Source organism: Sarcophilus harrisii, chromosome 2, assembly GCF_902635505.1.
Source record: "Sarcophilus harrisii chromosome 2, mSarHar1.11, whole genome shotgun sequence".
Taxonomy (NCBI): Eukaryota; Metazoa; Chordata; class Mammalia; order Dasyuromorphia; family Dasyuridae; genus Sarcophilus; species Sarcophilus harrisii.
The window spans coordinates 500,760,601-500,780,405 of NC_045427.1; the positions used below are offsets into that span (position 1 = coordinate 500,760,601).

The 19,805-nt window shown below is 32.2% G+C and overlaps 1 protein-coding gene across 2 annotated transcripts in view; it reads right to left on the minus strand.

The window, feature by feature from the left end:
* The window catches only part of COPS2 (COP9 signalosome subunit 2), a 52,527-nt gene that overhangs the window by 16,084 nt on the left and 16,638 nt on the right, over positions 1-19,805 (minus strand). Inside the window, exons 2-6 of one of the 2 annotated variants that reach the window (XM_012545329.3) lie at positions 7,141-7,254; positions 5,638-5,715; positions 2,801-2,926; positions 1,148-1,258; positions 963-1,040 (exon numbers count right to left, since the gene is read on the minus strand). In XM_012545329.3, the coding sequence (XP_012400783.2) occupies positions 963-1,040; positions 1,148-1,258; positions 2,801-2,926; positions 5,638-5,715; positions 7,141-7,254 (507 nt within the window). The remainder of the gene's footprint in view (positions 1-962; positions 1,041-1,147; positions 1,259-2,800; positions 2,927-5,637; positions 5,716-7,140; positions 7,255-19,805) is intronic. The other variant, XM_012545331.3, reaches the window with a different exon arrangement.

Sequence of the window (19,805 nt, forward strand, 5' to 3'; positions counted from 1 at the left end):
GAAGATAACGCAGGTATTAGTAAAATAGGAGAATACTAGAAGTTCTTAGAAAAGGTTCTAAAGTATGTAATAAGGTATCTTTGATAAAATTTCTAACTTAGCAAATACTTGTTGATTAAGAGGGACAAATGGAGAAAATTTTTCAAATTCTGAAATAGATTCAATTCTCAAATGGAACTTGTATTCTGGGCTTGCAAATTAAAGGGAAAATGTGTGAAACTTATGACTTTAATTTACAAATTGTTTTTTAAAAATATTTTACTGATGCTTTTTAATACTAATGTTATCCGCCTCTGACTCTCCTTCTCCTGGGCTGAAATAGAACACTTTGTAACAAAGGTAGAGTCAAACAAATTAAATCCATAAAATATCTATGTCTGGCATGTTTTGTCATCAGATCTCAGAATTTATCTTTTCATTGCGTGAGGTTTGGGTACTTTAACTATGTACTAATTTATTGCCATAATATAAAATAATGGCAAATTCTCCTATGTATTAGATGGTTCTTAAATTTAGATTCAAGATTAAAGTGGATTAAGATACAAATACGAGGATATAATAGGGATGTATATGACTCCTACCTTATACAATCCTATAGAACTGAATTCCAAATATTCATACCTAAAGTAGTTTCATTTGAGATTATATTTTTGTGAGATTAAATAAGATTATATTATGTAGACAATTAAACTAACAATTTATAATTCAATTTTAAGTACACTGTTTTTGGTAACCTATAAGAAACTATGGCATAGATCTGATCTTTCCTTTATTTCTAAGGTGGGAGCACTTATTTTTAAAATTTCTACTTCTCTCAAGAAATTTAGCAACATAAAATATTTTTTAACCTGTGAATTATTGTTTTTAGTCTGGTAAATTAAAATTTTTTCTTGTCTTACTAAAATTTTTATATATACATGTAAAGATATTTGTAAATATGGAAAGAAAATGATGGATGCTACCTGGCATGACTGATGCAACTGGCGCAAAATTTTTTGAAGCTTTCCATATTCTTCTCGTTCTAGATATAATTTTCCAAGCTGTAAGAAAGCAAAGTCTTTAAAACCATTTAATTCATAAATTTTGAAATGAGAGGTTTGCATCTTTAGGATATACAATGCACAAAACAATTAATGTTAAATGTTACCTTTGTGTTTGTCTTAAACCACAGCCTATCATTCTTAGCATCTTTCAGAGCTTCCAGTGTTGTTTCATAGAATTCCTGCAGTAAATCCATCTGACATAAAAAATCAGAATTCTATAATTGTAAACAGCAAATTTATACCTGTTAATAAAGTTAATCTGAACAAACTAAAAGTGCATGTTTGAATTTTAATACACAAAAGATACTGTATTCCGCATCTTATTGAATGTCTGCTTACAAAGAATAAAAACTAATGAAATTTATGTGCATTCAGCTTACAACTTATGAATGAATTATATTTCATGACCTCGTTTCATTAAAGTGGGCTGCCTGCAATTTGAAAAGCATTTATTAGTCACAAAAGATACTCGGGTCTTTAGGGCAATCCATAAAAAAAGCTTATTTCACTTACAATAGCTGAACTACAATACTAATAAGTTAAGTACTGTAAATTGTAATTCTAATATTAATTCTATTAACATTTACCTTCTATTCCAATCACATATATTTTACTTGCTAGGGTAAAAGAAAAATGAGACAGCCATCATATACAAACAATATTTCAGTGACAGAGAATGAAAAAGATAATATGGCAGTATAGCTGCACAGAGTTCTCTACTGAATAGGGGAGTAGTAAGACCACTGGCAATGGGGCAGGCACAGTCTGTTAAGTTACTAATTTTATTGATTCCTTACCATTCCACCTCCAAAAGGAACCAGTTGTTTTGATATCAAAAGAAATTTTTACTAATATTGCACATGCTCCTGCATTTCATGCCTGGTTAGACCGAGTCATTAATATTAAGAATTCAGTGGTGGTAAAAGATAGAAAGGCTTAAAATGCCAATGAAATAAATATATATGTATGTAGCCTTCTACAAATAATAGCACCATAACCTAATATGTAACATACATTTAGTCTCCCTTCAAAATTAATTACTTTTTCTACTCAAAAATGAGTATATAATTTATTGTAACACAAATAATAAGAGTAAACTGAATAAAATTTAAAGATTTTTGGCTTAAAACCACCACAACAAAAAACAAATCAACAAAAAAAGGAGATTCATTTCTCCGAGTTCAAATCTGGTTTCCCCAGACACTTTCTAGCAATGTAATGATCCTGGGCAAGTCATTAACCCTGTTTGCCTCAGTTCCTCATCTATAAAATCAAAGAAGGGAAATGGCAAACCATTCCGGTATCTTTGCCAAAAAAAATCCCAATTGAGATCATGGAGAGTCGGACACAACTGAAACGACTGAAGAACCACAACAACTTATTTTTATCTATACCACACACTAGTATTTATTTTGTATATAATTATATGTTTTATATATGTAATTATTATCTTACATCTGTCCTCCTTGAGGGCACTGTTCACTTTTTTATTCTGATTCACAAGTGCTTAGAACAAAGTAGGCTGTTAATTTGCTTATGGCTATCGCTTTATTAGACCATTAACTCCTTAAAAAAAGGCATTGTCTTATTTGATGCCCTCATATACAGTGATGCTTTAAAAAAATTGTTGAATTTAATTAATGAAAATAATTGTTCAGTGAGGACTCTAGATTTCGCTTTTTTGAAAAAAGTACAAAAATTCACTAGAAACAAGAGACATGTAGGTGAGTACTAAGATGAAAAAAACTGAAGCTAACCTGTTTGGAAGTAGAGATATAATCAAGAATAGAGTTAATAGACTTTTCAGAATAATTCCTTGTGACTGCACTCCGAATATAGGTCAATAGTTGTTTATATCTATTCATCATTTCTGGATAGTTTGTCTGTGAAGAAAAAGACACAAGATTTTGTTAAAAAATACTCTGAACAATCTTATTAGATGCATTTTGCTGATTAAAACACAGTTTGAGTAATTATATAATTAAATGTCATAAATATTTTAGAGAAATCCCATATCAGTTAAGAATATTATAAAACTAAGTCTGAAAGAACATGTTTGGGTCACAAAATTCAAATTAAAACTAGAAGCCAACATTAAAAATAGCAGTGAAAATGTGATAGTATTCTAAATCTTAGATTCTATTCTTTAAAACTTTTATATTTCTACTATGTTAATAGGCATAGATGATACAAAAAGAACCTTTAAAACTAGAGTTCCAGACTAATATCTCTCACAATACTTTGCAGAAGTCCAATTTCTTAAAAGTATCATAATTATCAGTGAGATTTCAGCACTGTACAATGCACAGGGGGAAAAAGCTCTTTATTTATAGCTATGAATTTTCCTTCTACCCACTAAAATAGTTTTTAACCTACAAGCTTACTGACCTCATGAAAACCACAAAAAAAAAGAAACTGAAAAGCCCCCAAACCATGACCATTATCTGCTTCAATGCGCTAAAAAGTTTTAATCCTAGTTGATGATTATTTGATAACAGTTGAGTAATCTTCAGATTATTCTGCCACCCAGAATTATTTGCACTGTATTTCACTACTCTGAAATGCAGCATGGCACAATGGAAAATAAACTGGTCTCAGTATCAGGCTGGGTTCAAGATCTGTCTTTAATACATGCTGACAGAATGACCTTGGTTAAGTCACAACTTCTCAATTCTCTGATCAATTTTCTATGAATACAAATTGCAGAGATGCTGCTAACCTGTACTGGTAAAGCGTTTCCTTACCTAGGAAATTATACCATTCAGATATCATTCCTCTATCTATACCATTCCTATATTTATATAATTTCTCTATCAATGCCTTCAATATCTAAAGAAAAATCACAACTGGGGTCATAGAGTCAGACGTAACTGAAACAACTGAAGAAGCACAAATATTTATTTCCATATATACTATAGTCTACTAAATTGGATTTTTTTTCTTTCCTCTATACACTTTCTGTGCGTTCTCTTTTCCTTACCTAAAGATTTTTTTTTTGGCAGGCAGATCTTTGTAGCAAAGGAAAAATCTTTCCTGAATCTTTCAAATTATATAACGCAGGACAACTTTTAAAGTTAGTTCTTGTAATCTAGTCCCATTTTCCTTTTGTACTTCTAGGACTCTACTTTCTTTGAGTTATATCTACTACATCTTATCTAAGGGCAGGTATATAAACAAGTACTATGCCTTTTGTCCTTCTCATATATAAAGTTCATTTAGAAATTACTCATTCTAAAGATCTTTGATGAATTTCTTAATAGACAAATCAAATCAATATCAAATTTCTGAAAAATGCCATTAAATTTCCTTTTAATTAGAAATGAAGGATTAACTAATGATATTAACTTGACTTCTCTTTCAAAATGGTATTTTCTATGCACATGTGAAAATCCTAAAAGAGTTCTTGAGAGAGATTATAGAGCTCTTTTAGACCACTATGGTTATTAAAACCAGGTGAAGGAGAGAATAGGAAGATAAATGCCAACTAAAGGTGTTTTACATTTTTGTGAAAGAGATCAAGAGCAGTCTGAGTTGAAGGAGGATTGCCTGTAGAACAAGGATTCTTGGCCTTTTTTGTGTGTCATTTGGCCTTTTGGAAGTTGGGTGAAGGCTATGTAATTCAAAACAATACTTTTAAATGCAAAAAAATAAAATGGATTACAAAGGAAACCAATTATACTGAAATTCAATTATCAAAATATTTTAAAAGAAGAGGAAGAAGCAGCAGTAGCACCACTAGCAGGAGCAACAGCATAGACCAGTGCTCAAATTAAGAACCTCCATTATACATGGTAAGGTCTTTTAGGCGTTTTCTGTTTATGAATATCATGCTAGCTGCATCAAGTATCTAAACAGGCACAAACCCACTCAAAAAACTGTACATATAGGAAAAAAATCCAAGCGGATTAAAAAATTGCTTATTACCAGATTATGACATGAAATTAAAAAACTATAGAATTTATTAATTTCTCTTTCTTGTTATGTATGTATGCACACATACACATATTATATGTATGAATATATAGGTATGTATATGTATTATATAAACATACTTATATGTATTGCACCTATATTGTATATGTTATATATGCATATTTTGTTTTTATAAATTTTTTTCCATTGGTAAAATAAAGTAACCTCTGGACTAGATGATCTCTTGAGTTCACCTTTCTGGCTCTATTATGATCCTTTAACTGACAAAAATTTGTGAACGTGTGTGTCATGCTGGATTTCATTTAACAGGATGTACTATAATCATGCTACTAAGCAATAAAGCACAGTTAGTATGAAATACTTTTTTTTATATAGAACTTCAAAGTGTATATTGCATAGAAAGAGCATTGGACTTAGCGCCTCAGATGATCAGGTTTTCATTCTGGTTTTGATACTTAAAAGCCATAAAACTAAGGGCAAGTAAGTGGTTTCTTCACATGTAAACTCTCAGTCTTACAAGACTTTTTAGGAAACCTCTTTGTAAACTTGAAGCATTATTGTCCTATATATCGTATTGCCTTGTAATACTAACCTGGATGAAATGGCAAGATATAATCAAATGCTATCTGTACAATAAATTATGTTTCCCAACTATTCTTACCAACTTGAAGTTTATTTTAATCATTTGTTTCAGTGCTTTAAATCCCCATTCTCCTTTTTCACCTTCAAGCTCCAAAACCTGAAATAGAAAGACATTTTCCTCAATCCAGTTTGAAAATACTATATCATGGCAACATTTAGAGTATGAAAAGCAGTTATATAGGAATTCCATTGTTTTTCCCCTCAGGATGATTTAAATAAATAATCCAAATATAAACCAAAACAATATAAAAGACTGGAAAAATCTTTAGTCAAAGAGAGAAAAAAGCCAGCTGCAAAAAAAGACAAGTTAAAAACTTGTATTTGTTAAAAATACAAAAGCAAAAATGAATTGGCTTTAAAATTCTTTCAGGAAAAAACAAAAAAAATTAGTCCACTACTAGACTAACTTTGAACAAGCATTTGCATGAATTCCCCAAATGGGGTACCTAAAACTGTGCCTATATGATAGTAATATATTGTACTGGAAAGAGCATTGGAGTTGGAAGGCAAAGAACCTAGATACAAATTCTGGCTCTAAAGTTTGTCTTTGTGACTTTAATCAAATCATTTAGCTACTCTAGGTCTAAATTTTATGCTCCATTAAGTGAGATGGTAGTTTTATATTAGAGTTCTTAATTTTTTTTTTGTATTACAATTGCTCCCACTAGTTTGGTAAAACCTATAACTTGCTCCTCAGGATACCCCCCCCCCCCAAAAAAAAAATCATAATTGAAGGAAATGCTAAATTTCAGTCAATAATTAATTGTTATCAGCTAATGGAAAATAAAGATAATCCCTAAGAAATCACTACCTTCCCCTCATCCAAGGTCATGGACTCCACAAAAGCCATCAAAAACTCTTCGCCTATACGTGATCACTAAGGTCCCTTACAGTGCTAAATTAAGATATTTATGATCTACTCTAGAATAAATTAAAATTATAAAGACTAGAATGAAACATATCTCACTAATGACACTGTGTGACTTTGGGCAACTCATTAAATCTCCTTGGGCCTCAGTTTCCTCAACTATAAAATGAGGATTTGGACTATCTAGCCTCTGAGGAATCTTCCAGCTCTAATTCTATTGACTATGAAGACTAAAAACTAATGTGACTAATGTTACAAAAAGGAAAATGTGGACATTGCTCAGAGATTCTCAGTATTTCAGGACACTCACCATGAATAGATATAGTAGAAAGCTATTTCATAATATGAAATAATTTCATTATTTTATAATAATTTCATAATTAAGAAAGAATGAGACAATCCATATTATATTTCTGCTAAGTATTTAGAATGCAAATGAATGTTAACAGTTTTATTGTAGCTACAGAATAACATAATATTTATCTTTTAAAGCTATTTGTACATATATAACAAATAATCTCATTTGTTCTACATAAATTATATATATATATATATATATATATATATATATATATATACATACACACACACACATACACATGCTAATATTCACAAATAACAAGCTAATAAAAGTAGTTTTTAAAAATTAAGTACCTTCTGGAAACTACTTAATGCTGCTTTTGGATCATCTTCCTTCAACGCTTTGGAATTGTAGTACTGGTTTTCCAAATCCACATTTGGTTCAGAGTTACTATCTTCAGAGTATTCCTATGTTTTAGGAAGAAAAATGAACATAGAAAATCAAGATACTAGCAAAAACTTGCCTTGAAATTTCTATCACTATCCATTAACTGATATCCAGTATGAGAGTTAAAAAAAAATACAAATGTTAAAGTTGTCTGTGACACCTTAGTTAAGGCAAATAAACAGGAAAATGTCCTTTTCTCAAGTTTCTTTCCTCAAAAACTTCATGATGATAAGTTTTAGAGGCCCATAGTTAAGTATAGCAAATATAAGTATTTCACAAGTAAGTTTTGACTATAATAAGCTAGAGTTCAACTTACTTCTATCTATATCTATATCCATTTACTATGGATAATACCTATGTTTGATTGTACGGAAATGTAAAAATGAAAAGGAGGGAAAGAAAAGTAAAACATGGCATGTGCTTCTTAAAAGAAATGTATCTTTTTTTTTTTTAATAGCCTTTTATTTACAGGATATATGCATGGGTAACTTTACAGCATTAACAATTGCCAAACCTCTTGTTCCAATTTTTTACCTCTTACCCCCCCACCCCCTCCCCTAGATGGCAGGATGACCAGTAGATGTTAAATATATTAAAATATAAATTAGATACACAATAAGTAGAAATGTATCTTTCTTAAATATCCTGGGAATTAACTGGACAACAGACTGTATCTACAAATATTTTTTCCTTCTTCAAATTAAATGAATATTTTCCACAGCTTGAAAGAACAGAAGCAAAAGGAGTGAAAAAAATGTGAAGTCCTTGGGAAATGAGCAATAAATTTACCATCTTAGCTCTCAATCTTCCTGTGTTTTTGTCTTATTTACTCCTTCTCAACTCTCAAGCCTGGGTACAGTAATAAAAATTTTGTAGACCTGTGTGTATGGGAAGAACAAGCAGTCTCACCCACTTTTAAAGAACAGCACCAGGGCAGCTGTCCAAACAAGTTCTTCACTCTCTGCTGCCACACATAATTCACTTTCCTTTCATTTCCTGATGCAGATCAAACCTCTGCTAACCTCAACTGCCTGGACCACCAAGTCTCTTTTCATCAAGCCTTCCTCCTATGAAGCCCAGTTTTCTTTTGTTCCCACCTCACTAGCAGCAAGGAGGAAAAATCTTTAGTCAAAGAGAGAAAAAAGCCAGCTGCATATTATATTGGGAGTCATGCATGTCCCTCTTTCTCCACTAACAAGAACCAGTATTAGAGACTAGCTCGGCCTAGCAGTGGAGGGTAGGTGGTAGGGAAAAAAGGACAGAATGCTGGGCCTTCAGTCAGGAAAACTTTTGTTCAAATACAGCCTCAGACAATACTAGGTGATAGTGAGCCATTTAACTTGTCTGTCCTCAGTTCTACACCTATAAATGGGGATTATAATAACCCCCACCTCATAAGATTGTTGTAGAGATCACATGAGATAATATCTGTAAAATGCTTAGCACAGTGATTGACATGTAGCAAGCCATTTAATAAATAAATAAAAGTGGATTCCTTTACCCACCCATTTTTCTCTCCCTCAATCCAGGGAAACTATGACTTAGAAAATTTAAGTTATTCACTAATCTCTAGCCCAGTGACCCTGGGCATATAAGTACATAAAATAGGTATGCAAATGAAACATTTACTAATAATAAACAGTAATTTCATGACCCCCTCATTCAGTTATGAGACCCCATATGTAAACCACAATTTAAGAAGCTGAGCCTTATAGCAGTCCCCCATACCTCTTCTCCCCCCACAAAGAAATAATCCTAAAACATTAACCCAGATAAATGTAGTAACTTTTGTGGCCTAGAGAATGGAATCCCTGTAAATATCTAAAATCTTGCAGTCTTTGTTTGGTTCAAATGAAATGACATTGTTAAAGTGCTTAGCTACTGGCACACAGTAGCTCCTATGTATGAAGGATGAAAATTAAAACACTGTGTGACAGAAGCAAGGTAGTAAAATGAGTTTAGGTAAAATGCCAGTAATTGTACACTGCAAGTTAAATAGGATTTTGAGGACTGGCCTACTGAAACAAATGTGTCTATTTCAAAAAGTATACAAAGAAATTAAGAAAAGATTAAGCAGAAAATTTACTACAAATACTGGATTGTGAAAACAAGTTTTCCAATTTATTATTCTACTAAACATGGCTGCACCTATGAGATATTAAAAATGGTACTAACATTTAAAAACTATTACAAGAAGTAAAATGGCAATAACTATAAATAACTTTTAGGTTTGCAAAGCACTTCACAAATATTATTTGGGGAAAAAATGACATTTCCATCCTCATTTTACGTATGATAGAACATGGAATTTGTCTGGAATCACAATTTGTCAATGTTCTGAGCATGGTTTGAAGTTAGTTTTCTCCAATTCCAGCTCTGATGCTCTATCCATTGTACTATTCACTTAGCCTTAACCTAGTAAATATGAAATACACACGGCCCAGAATAAAATAACAAAACAAAACAAAAAATATTGCCTTATAAAACATAAGATAAAAATTTCATCTCAGCTACAAAGTCACCAGCAAGATGCCATAAGACAGAGCAAGTTAATAGCCAATTAAAAAATAATTCCAAAACAACAGTGTAGAGATAAGAACATAATACATATTCAAACTCTGTAATGCTCTACATAATGGGTGAGAGAACAATTAAAAATAGATCATAGTACAATGAAATTAATGTAGTAAATTTTAATCAAGAGTTGAAATATTTTCTTTACTACAAATTCATGTTTTTTTCTTAAACAGTGGATAGCTAGTCCTGATTCCTGCTGAGAGTAACATTAAGCTTTACTTGCCTGGCAGGGTGCTCTCAGAGGCTGGATTTAAAGAAGGTGGATGAGCTGGAAGACTCTGCAAGTGAGTGAAGCTACTGTAATTTTGCCTCACTCGAACCCGATTCATGGGCAAGTCAGGACAATTCACTTGTGAGTGATTTATAACACAGTCTAACTTGTAAAGGTCATGGTTCTAGTATCGGCCAGTGTCACGAGAGCCCTAAAGCGACATCTAAAGATAATCATGAGCAGGACAGGGAAATAGTTAATCTATATTGCACTGATATAATGAGATGTGGATACCCTCATAAAGAACTGACAAGAAAAACAAAAGTTAAAAGCTGTAAGCTCCTGCCTTGTACTTCTCATCTCTCACTATACCTGCTGCAGGATCAATACATACCTGCTAATGATTGAAATGCAATTTGGTTTTGCGTATAGGAGAAATATTTTCACCACTATTTTATGAATTTTATGAATTAATTTTATGAATTTTATGAATGTCATCACGAAGGGTATATGAATATGCACATAAAATAATCATCAAGCATTTATTAAGCAATTACTAAGCATGGTACTACAAGTGAATGATCCTCTCAAGGAGGATACAATCTGTCAGTAAAGATAAAACACAAAAGAAAAATAATTGTACTGAGAAATACTTTCCCTAAATTCTCAAAAGATCCTTAAGGCTCTGAAATAGCAAAATCTCAAAGTAAAAATCCACTTTACCACTTCCTTATATAGGGGTTTAATAATTTATCTGTTCATATTGCCATAAATATTAAATTACCCAATATTATTTCTAGAGAAGTAAGAAATGATGGGCACTAAAAACTTACGAAGTTGATTACATTTTTGTTCCAAGATGTTAATGCTGATCATTGCTTCTGAAGCTGTAGAGTAGAAAATACAATGAATCTGGAACTGGAAGATTTGGGTTCAAACTCTTGACTCTACTACTTTCTGTGTGATTTGTATGATTGAGCAAGTCACTTCTCCTCTTCCAGCCTCAGTTCTAAATCCAGAGGGTCAGATTGGATTTTCTCTAACATTTTTGCCAAATTTAAATGTGAAAAATTTCTGAAAAAGAGTAATTCATGGTGTTCGTCTCTCTTACTTCAGATTGTTTACAATCTATTAAATAGTCACAGCTAAAGGACATAAGAGTTGAAAGGAATCTTGGTTTTATGAATTAGTCCCTCAATTTATAGTTGAAAAAACTGAAACTCAGTTAAGTAACTAAAGTCAAAACACATAGGTACACAAAGTAGCAGAACCAGGAATGGAACTCAAGTGAAATGACTTTTCAAAACTAGCACTATTTTCATTAAATTACAAAGTTTTCCATTCTGGCTTTTCTTTTTTATGTCTGTTGCTTTTTAAGTTGTGGCATATTAAAAAGTCTCAAAAAAAAAAAAAATTCTCAATGAACTATGGTCAGAGAGCCAGTCTCAGAGGCACAAAAACTTAAGATTCAAATCCTGCCTCTGATACACAGTGGTTCTGTAACCTTGGGCCAAGTCACAACCTTTTAAAGATTCTAGGTAACTTTCCAAGATTGTAAGTTGCAGAGAGGATGCAGACCTCTACCTCCCTAGTAGAAATTCCTCACTCAGGAGTTCCCTAAATCAATGAAATCAAAGGTTCAAACCTCTCCTTACTCAAAATGAGCCACTTCAGTCACCCTAATTTTTAAGTTGCTCTCATCTTCTAACTCACAATTGTTCCATTATTTAAATTAATTTAAAAATCTTTTCCACTGCTTTTAATATCTTAGTTTGGAACAACAACAACAACAACAACAACAACAAAAAAGCAAGTTATTCTGACTTTTCTCTTAGGATCAGTAAGTGGGATTCCATATCTAAGCAAAAAGCACATTTCTGAACCTACTAATGAAGTTTCCTCTTAAACATAATGAAATAGAATTTTACAGAAATTAATTCTACCATTCTGATCTAGATATCATGTGGTATATCTACTTTAAGTGAATTTGATACTGTATATGAAAAATTTTATTTTATAAAATTTTATAAAAAATTTTTTTAAATGAAGATTTTATAAAAAAGAGTGTGTATGTAGGAGTTATTATTTTATTTGATGCAAAGTGAAATGAGCAGAACTAGGAGATCATTATACACAGCAACAATAAGATTATACAATGATCAATTCTGATGGACGTGGCTCTCTTCAACAATAAGATGATTCAAACCAGTTCCAAGGGTCTTATGACGAAGAGAGCCATCTACATCCAGAGAGAAGTGTGCATCACAAGATAGCATTTTCACTCTTTTTGTTGTTGTTTGCTTGCATTTTATTTTCTTTCTTTTTTTTTTTTCTGGTTTAATTTAATTTTTCTTATGCAGAAAGATAATTGTATAAATATGTATTTTGGATTTAACATATATTTCCAAAATGGTTTATATTGGATTATTTGCCATCTAGGGGAGGAATGGGGGAAGAAAGGGCAAACTGGAACACAAGGTCTTGCAAAGGTTAATGTTTAAGAATTATCCATACATATGTTTTGGAAAACAAAAAGCTTTAATAAAGAAAAGAAGAAACTCTAGATTCAGATTTTTTTTTTTTTTTTTTTTTTTTTTTTTTTTTTTGCTGAGGCAATTGGGAGTAAGAGAGTTGCCCAGGGTCACACAGCTAGAAAGTGTTAAGTACATCTGAGATCACATTTGAACTCAGGTCCTCCTGACTTCAGGGCTGGTTCTCTATCCACTGCGTCACCTATTAGTGTAACACTATTACTCACAGGACAGTAATGTCAAAAATCAACTAAGGTCAAGGATGAAGTATAGATGAATTCTAGTCTTTATTAATGAGAAAAAGGATCTAATTACATACTGAAGTATTATAGGAGAAAATGTATTGGTATTGCCTGGAACACTACACTCATAATATGTATATACAGCTAGATGATACAGTGCAGAGGTATCTAACATATTCTACAACATTCCAGGATTTCAACCGAATAAAAATGTAATTGTGAAATACTTAACAAAACATAAAATTACAATAGAGCATAATGTTAGTATGTGATTTTCTAAATGGTCCACAGAGATTCTTATGGTTTAGTCAACCCTGTTTCTATTTCAGTCTGATTCTACTGTTGGAATAGATAGAGCCCAAGACTTAGAATCAGGAAGACTTGAATCTTCCTCATATACTTTACTAGCTGTATGAGCCTGACCATGTCACCTAATCTGTCTGCCTCAGTTTATTCAACTTGTAAAATGGGTATGAGAGTACCCATTTCCCAAGATTGTTATGAGGATCAAATGAAGATATTTATAAAGCATTTAGTATAGTGACTGGAATAGTTTCCTTTCTCCCTCTCTTTCATTTACCCATTAGATCCATTTCTTTGGTGGTTCTGGCAGGAGTGTGGTAACTATGGTAATAGTACAGGAAGAAGAGGAATGGGAGTATGTGTAGGTATATTAGTAGCTTACAAGAAATAGGTGGTTAAATGAATAGATGGGGCTAAAGACGTAAGCATTCTTAAGAAGTAACTGATCAGTGTGATAAATTGGCCCAACTTTTTGTGTTACTCTTTTCGCAATATGATGAAGCCTATAAACCCATTCTTATATTTTAAATGCATAAAATACAATGCACATGATTACATGGGGTACAGCAGTTAATGAAAATAAAGATGCAATCCTCTCCCCACCCCATCTAAGGTCACAAACTTCTACCCTTAAATAGATCTACTGATTCTACTGATTACATACATGAGTTAGAATGATCACTAAAATAGAGGAATAGCTATGGCTCGCCAAAATATAGAAGGAAGAGGTTTTGAAGTACTGATTCTTTTGTGCAGAAACTGCATTTATAATTCTGAAATGCAGCTGAGGAGAAGGTCTCAGGAAAGATGATTAATACTGTTTGTCTCAAGCAGGGAATGGCAAATTAGAAAGAAAATATTAAAGTGGGAAGAAAAGAATGGCAAGCTGTTGTTAGATGTGTATGTGCATGTGGTTATAATTCAAGTATTTGCAAGTAGGACTATTTATGTATTTCTTTTATTAAATAAAACTCTAAGCTCCTTGAGAGGCAGACCATATTAATTTCATTTTTGTATTTACAATGGCTCGTATAGTGCATGCCCATAATGGCAACTTAATGAATGTTTGCTGAACTCAAATAACAAACTGAATATGGCGATATATTCCAATTTGCCAAAAATCTGCCACACATGCAGAAGACATTATTTAAGATCACAGTTCTGATATTATCACACTAAACATATAAAAGGACAAACTGCTAGATTTTGGAAGTGTAAGGTATAATAGTATTTACAGATTTAGTTTCTTGGAATAAAACCTAAAATTGTTTCATACACAGAAAGTAGTATGTTATGTTAGAATTCTTTTACAGAAGGGGATGCTAAACAACCAGGAGATTTTAAGTTAAGTAGAACAACAGGATATTTTCAAACCTCGGCAGTCTTACCTTAGGCTAGTTTTTTGGGGTAAGGATCCCATAAAAAATAACAACAAAAACTTTCATAGGTTACTTTTAACTGTAGCCTGTGTTCCCCAAAGGTGCTCTGATCACTCTAGATTATAGGATACGATGGAGGTTATGATGGCTGAGGTATACTGTTGATGGAGCTGTAAACTGATCCCACTGTTCTGTTTATCAAATCGGAATTGTGCAAGAAAAGTCTTCATATCCTCTAACCTGCAAACTGTCATAAACTATCTCATATCATTTAACCCAGTCTACTACTGGACATATATCCCAAGAAGTCAAAGATAGAGATGAAGATTCAATATATATCAAACTATTCATAGTAGACACTTTTGTGGTAACAAATTGGACTATGGTTAAAAATACAGCAAAATATGATATATAAATGTAAAGAAAGATTGTGCATTAAGAAATGTCAGAAATGAGAAATCCAGAGAAATGTAGGAAATTTTTAATGAACTGATAATAAACTGATAACAAAGCAAGCAGAATCAAAACAATATATAGTGACTAATACAATGTAAGTGAAAATACCAAAAAAAGGAAGCCAAAGTAAGTAGATGAAAATCCAGCAAAGGACATACAGGAAATCCAAGGAAAATCCAACAATGAAGCTGACAATAGGAGAAAAATATTACCAAAAATTTGACAATGATGCTGTATTTATTTCTAAACAGGCATGAAACACTATTCAATAAGAACAGCAATTTATCAGTTGAAACTGACAAATGCCCCATATTATGCCAGTCCTTGAAGAAAGGAGAAGAAATAAAACAAAAATAAAGCAAATGAAAAATGGTACAACTGTTGGGTTTAAGATTTATAATTTATGACTAACAAAATTATTGATTTCTGCTTTTACTTATGGATGCTTTTTAATATAATTAGTTTGAAATAAATAAAAGAATGCTGTTAGTCAAATGATGTCTGAAGACGGCAACCTGGTTATACATGGGTCTAGGGACATAGTCCAATGACATATATATAGGCCTAGATTAGCAGTATGTGCAAACTTAGGAATAGGTACTAGCTAAGGCACAAGTGGGTAAACATGATCATACAGCTCTTACTTAGGCTAGTAAGGATTCTCTCTTAAGAAATGTAACAAATGGTAGATCTGAAGGACTACAAGTGTTAATCAAAATTTCACGAAGTTGGTTCAATGGGGAAAAAAAGCATTGGATATGCAATCAGAAGAACAATAATCTTAGAGCTGGAAGAGATCATGATTATTATCTAGTTAAATCCTCTTATTTTAAAGAAAAAGAAATTAAAAGCCCAGAAAAGTTAAAATATAGATCCAAGATCACAAGGATAGGAACTGAATTTGAAAGTCAGCTCTGCTATACGGATACCATAATTAGGTCACTTAGCCCATATGAGCCTTCATTACCTCAGAATTTGGAAAATGAAGGGGGATGGACTAGATGACTTCTAAGATCCTTTCCTTTCAGCTATATATCTAAATAAATCTATAAATGGTAAACATGGAATCTGACCAATTTTTACATGAATTTTTAAAGGTGAGATCAACTCACCAAAGAGAAACATCTTACTTGCAATACTTAGTAATACTCTGATACTTCCTTTCTCCACATTCATTTTAGAGAAAATCATTCAAGAAAAGAAATTAAAAAAAAAATTAAATCTAAGACAGAATGATAATACTTCAGTATTAATAAAACATCCATAACATCATTAGTGTAGGTATTCGTTCTCTACCTATAAAAAATTCCAACTACTCTGCACATTTTTAGTAAAAAATAATCTTCAGGAGATGTAATGGCTATAAAACAAAAATCTCCAAACCATCCCACACCTGCTGGCTCATCTCACAATGAGTCTTTCCAAACTTAGCCTGCCTAATCCTCATGACAACATACTATCACTGAGTTCATCCTCAAGTCTTTCTAGCTAAGTGGTTCTATCAGAATGTGTTCTCTGCAAGCAGAAACTTCAAGAGGGTTACCTCCATATCCCATTTTATCATTGAGTTGTTTCCAATTGTGTCTAACTCTTTATGACGCCATTTGAGGTTTTCTTAACAAAGAAACCAGGGATCCCAGGATCACATAGTAAGTGTTTGAGGCTGGATTTGAGTCTTCCTGCTCTGGGACTGGTGCTATACCACCTAATTGACTCACATTTTACAGGGGAACTGAAATAGAACTTTAGGTAGCTAGATAGGAATGTAAAGAATATTGGACTTAAGAGTCAGGAAGACCAAAATTCAAATCCTGCCTGAGAAGTTGGTGACTCAGGGTGAGCCACACATTAAACTCTCAGTCTCATTTTCTCAACTGTAAAATCTTTGTCACAGGATTGATCAAAAGGATAACATTTAAAGAGCTTTGTAAAAACCTTAAAATGCTATACAAATGTTAGCTATAATTATTATTTCTGCTTCAGTGGATGTAGATAAAAAAAAAACTATTAAAATTTCTCAATTTGAAACACAGTTAATCCCATTTATGCAGAAGTCAGGCATCTTGCAATTGCAACCTTGAAAAAGTGATAAATATAATGTCTAAGAATTAAATAGATGTAATAAATTCTAAGCTTTAGTTCAAGCTGCTATTTTTTTAAACATAAAATCCTTAACAAACTTAGTTTTCATGGGACCAACTATAGTTCCTGAAGACTTAAAAGGAAATATTCTATCCACCTCCAGGAAGAAAACTAATAAAGACTGAAGCAACTTTGCTAACGTAGGAATCTGTTTTGTTTCAGTAAACACATTTCTAAGCTTTTCTTACTTTGTCAATGGATAGGGGAAAGGGAAGAGATTGTATTGAAACTGAAAAAGAAAAAAAAAAAAGTTATATTTACAAAAAACCCACAGACGACTAGAAGCAAAAACCTGAAACAGAATTAAAGTTAAAAGGTAAATAGGAAGAATGAAGGTGAAGACAATGATATTTTAAAAATTTTTTAATATTTTATTTTTCCAATTCATTTTTGTAAGACTTAATGTTCCAAAATTTTCTTTCTTACTTTTCCCTTCCCCAAGACAGCAAGTAATTAAATATAGGTTAAATGTGTGCAATTCTTTAAAACATATTTCCATAGGACAACAATGAGTTTGACTAAAACATACTACAATATATTCAATTTCCTCTCTGTTTATGAAAGTTAGTCACATACTATTAAAGATGTTTAAAGTTTGATTCTTTCAGTGGCAAGTCACTTATTCTGATAATGGTGGATAACCAGTACTGTTGTACTTTGTAAAAGTTTCCTAAAATACCAGTATGAAATTGATCAACTCATGGAAAAGACCCCCTCCTCCAACGCTTTCAGAGACCTAAGGAAAAAAACTGAAATTAGAATAATTGAGTTTTTTCCCCTTTAAGATAAGTATATACAACAAAATTCAGCCAGTATCTGAAAGCAAATTATTATCTTAAAAGTCAAGAGGCAGCTATAGTGTACAAGTCAAGAACACCCGAATTTGCTTCCACCTGATATACATTGGCTGTGTCACCCTGGACACGTCACTCAGTCATCGAAAAAAATCAAGTTGCACAGAATGTAATTATTTGTACTAGAAAGAAGAGTTTTTTCATCTGAGAATTCCCTGGATCAATAAATTCACAGGTATTCCCTATCCTGAAGACAGGTATTTATGATATGGAAAATATTGCATTCATATCATCTTAAACATAAACATCAATAAATTTTTTAAGTTCTTCTTGACCTGAAATTCCATAAAATGAAATGACAAAATTTCTACAATACACATAAACACTCTCATTATCCTGTCCTATCACAACAGGACATTGGCCTACCTGGCTCTTTAGCAAGGAAAAATTTGGTAGTCTGCACAATCATTTCTAAGAGAAGGCTCCAGGAACTATGTGCTATGTGAACTTCTTATCCTGACTTAGTCTATAATAACCTATTTTTAAAATTTACTCTGATGAATAATTATTTTAAAAAATCAGTATTCATTATACTGACACTACTAATAAATTGTTAACTACTATGTCTCAGGGATAAAATTTTGTGTAAAACAATCCTATAATAACATTAATACATATTAATACAAATTATATACATAATTAAAACATATTAATACATAATTAAACATAAGTTTTTGTGGATTAAAATGATAGGCACTAGAAGAAAACAGAATTTAGATAATATTTCTGTCCACATGGAGCTTACAGTCTACTATTGAGAATACCATTTTTTTTTTGTCATCCAGGGTGACTATTCATTTTATTAACTCATAATCAGTGACCAACCCTCTTCAATTATATCTCCACCATATCTTTTATATCAGTCTTCTTTCAACTTGCACAACCACCCTCCATCACATCTCCTTGAACTACTCTTAATAGTCTCATAATCAGTTCTTCTGTCTCAGGTTTCTTCCTTTTAATTCATCCTGCCAAAGTGACTAAAGGGCAGGTCTAACTATGCAATCCTCTTGCTCAAAGACTCCAGTGGCATCTCTGCTGTCTTGAGGATCATATCCAAATTCCTCTGTTTGGCATTTATTGTTCTCCATCATCTAATTGCTGCCTACCTTTCTAGGCCAATAATATGCTACTATCTTTCAAAGAGTTTCTGGTCCAGCCAATTCTTAACTCCTTATTCCTCAAATGTGACATTCCATCTTCCATCACTGTTCCTTTAGCTCACGCTTTCCCCATGCCTAAAATGTAGTCTTCTCTTTTACCCTTCCTCTGCCTCAAGTCCCAATTTCTTCAAAGATTATTAGCCCACTTCTTAAGAGGTTCTTTCTCATTTCTATAACTGATAGTGCCTCCCCTCCAAATGATGAAATTATTTATTTTGTACATACTTAAATGTCTGTGTGTTGCACACTACTCCACATTCCCAGGAACTCTTTTTTGTTTGTTTTTGTTTTTTCAGTGCCAAAACAGTGTGTAAATATTTAATAAATACTTGTTAATTTGGACACATGATAGAGTTCAGAATAATAAAAGGTAAATTCATGAGAGAGATAACAGAAAATGTTTTTCAAGATGTGAGGTTTTTTTTCCCTTCTTCTCTATCCCCAAAGTTAAACACCCTGGGCATAATTTTAAAAAATAGAAAAAACTAGAATCAAGTTATAGGATTTGATTATTTAAATTTTTTAAAAGGGTACTATCAAATATTTATTGAGTTATCACTAGCTTCTGGAACCATGCTCAGGGTACTGTATGGTATACAATACAGTCTTTTTTTTGATAGTTAGGTTCACATACGATAACCATCTATCTTACAATGAGACAACCCCATTTTCAAAGAAATAAATGCTTTACTTTATAATGAAGCATTACACAA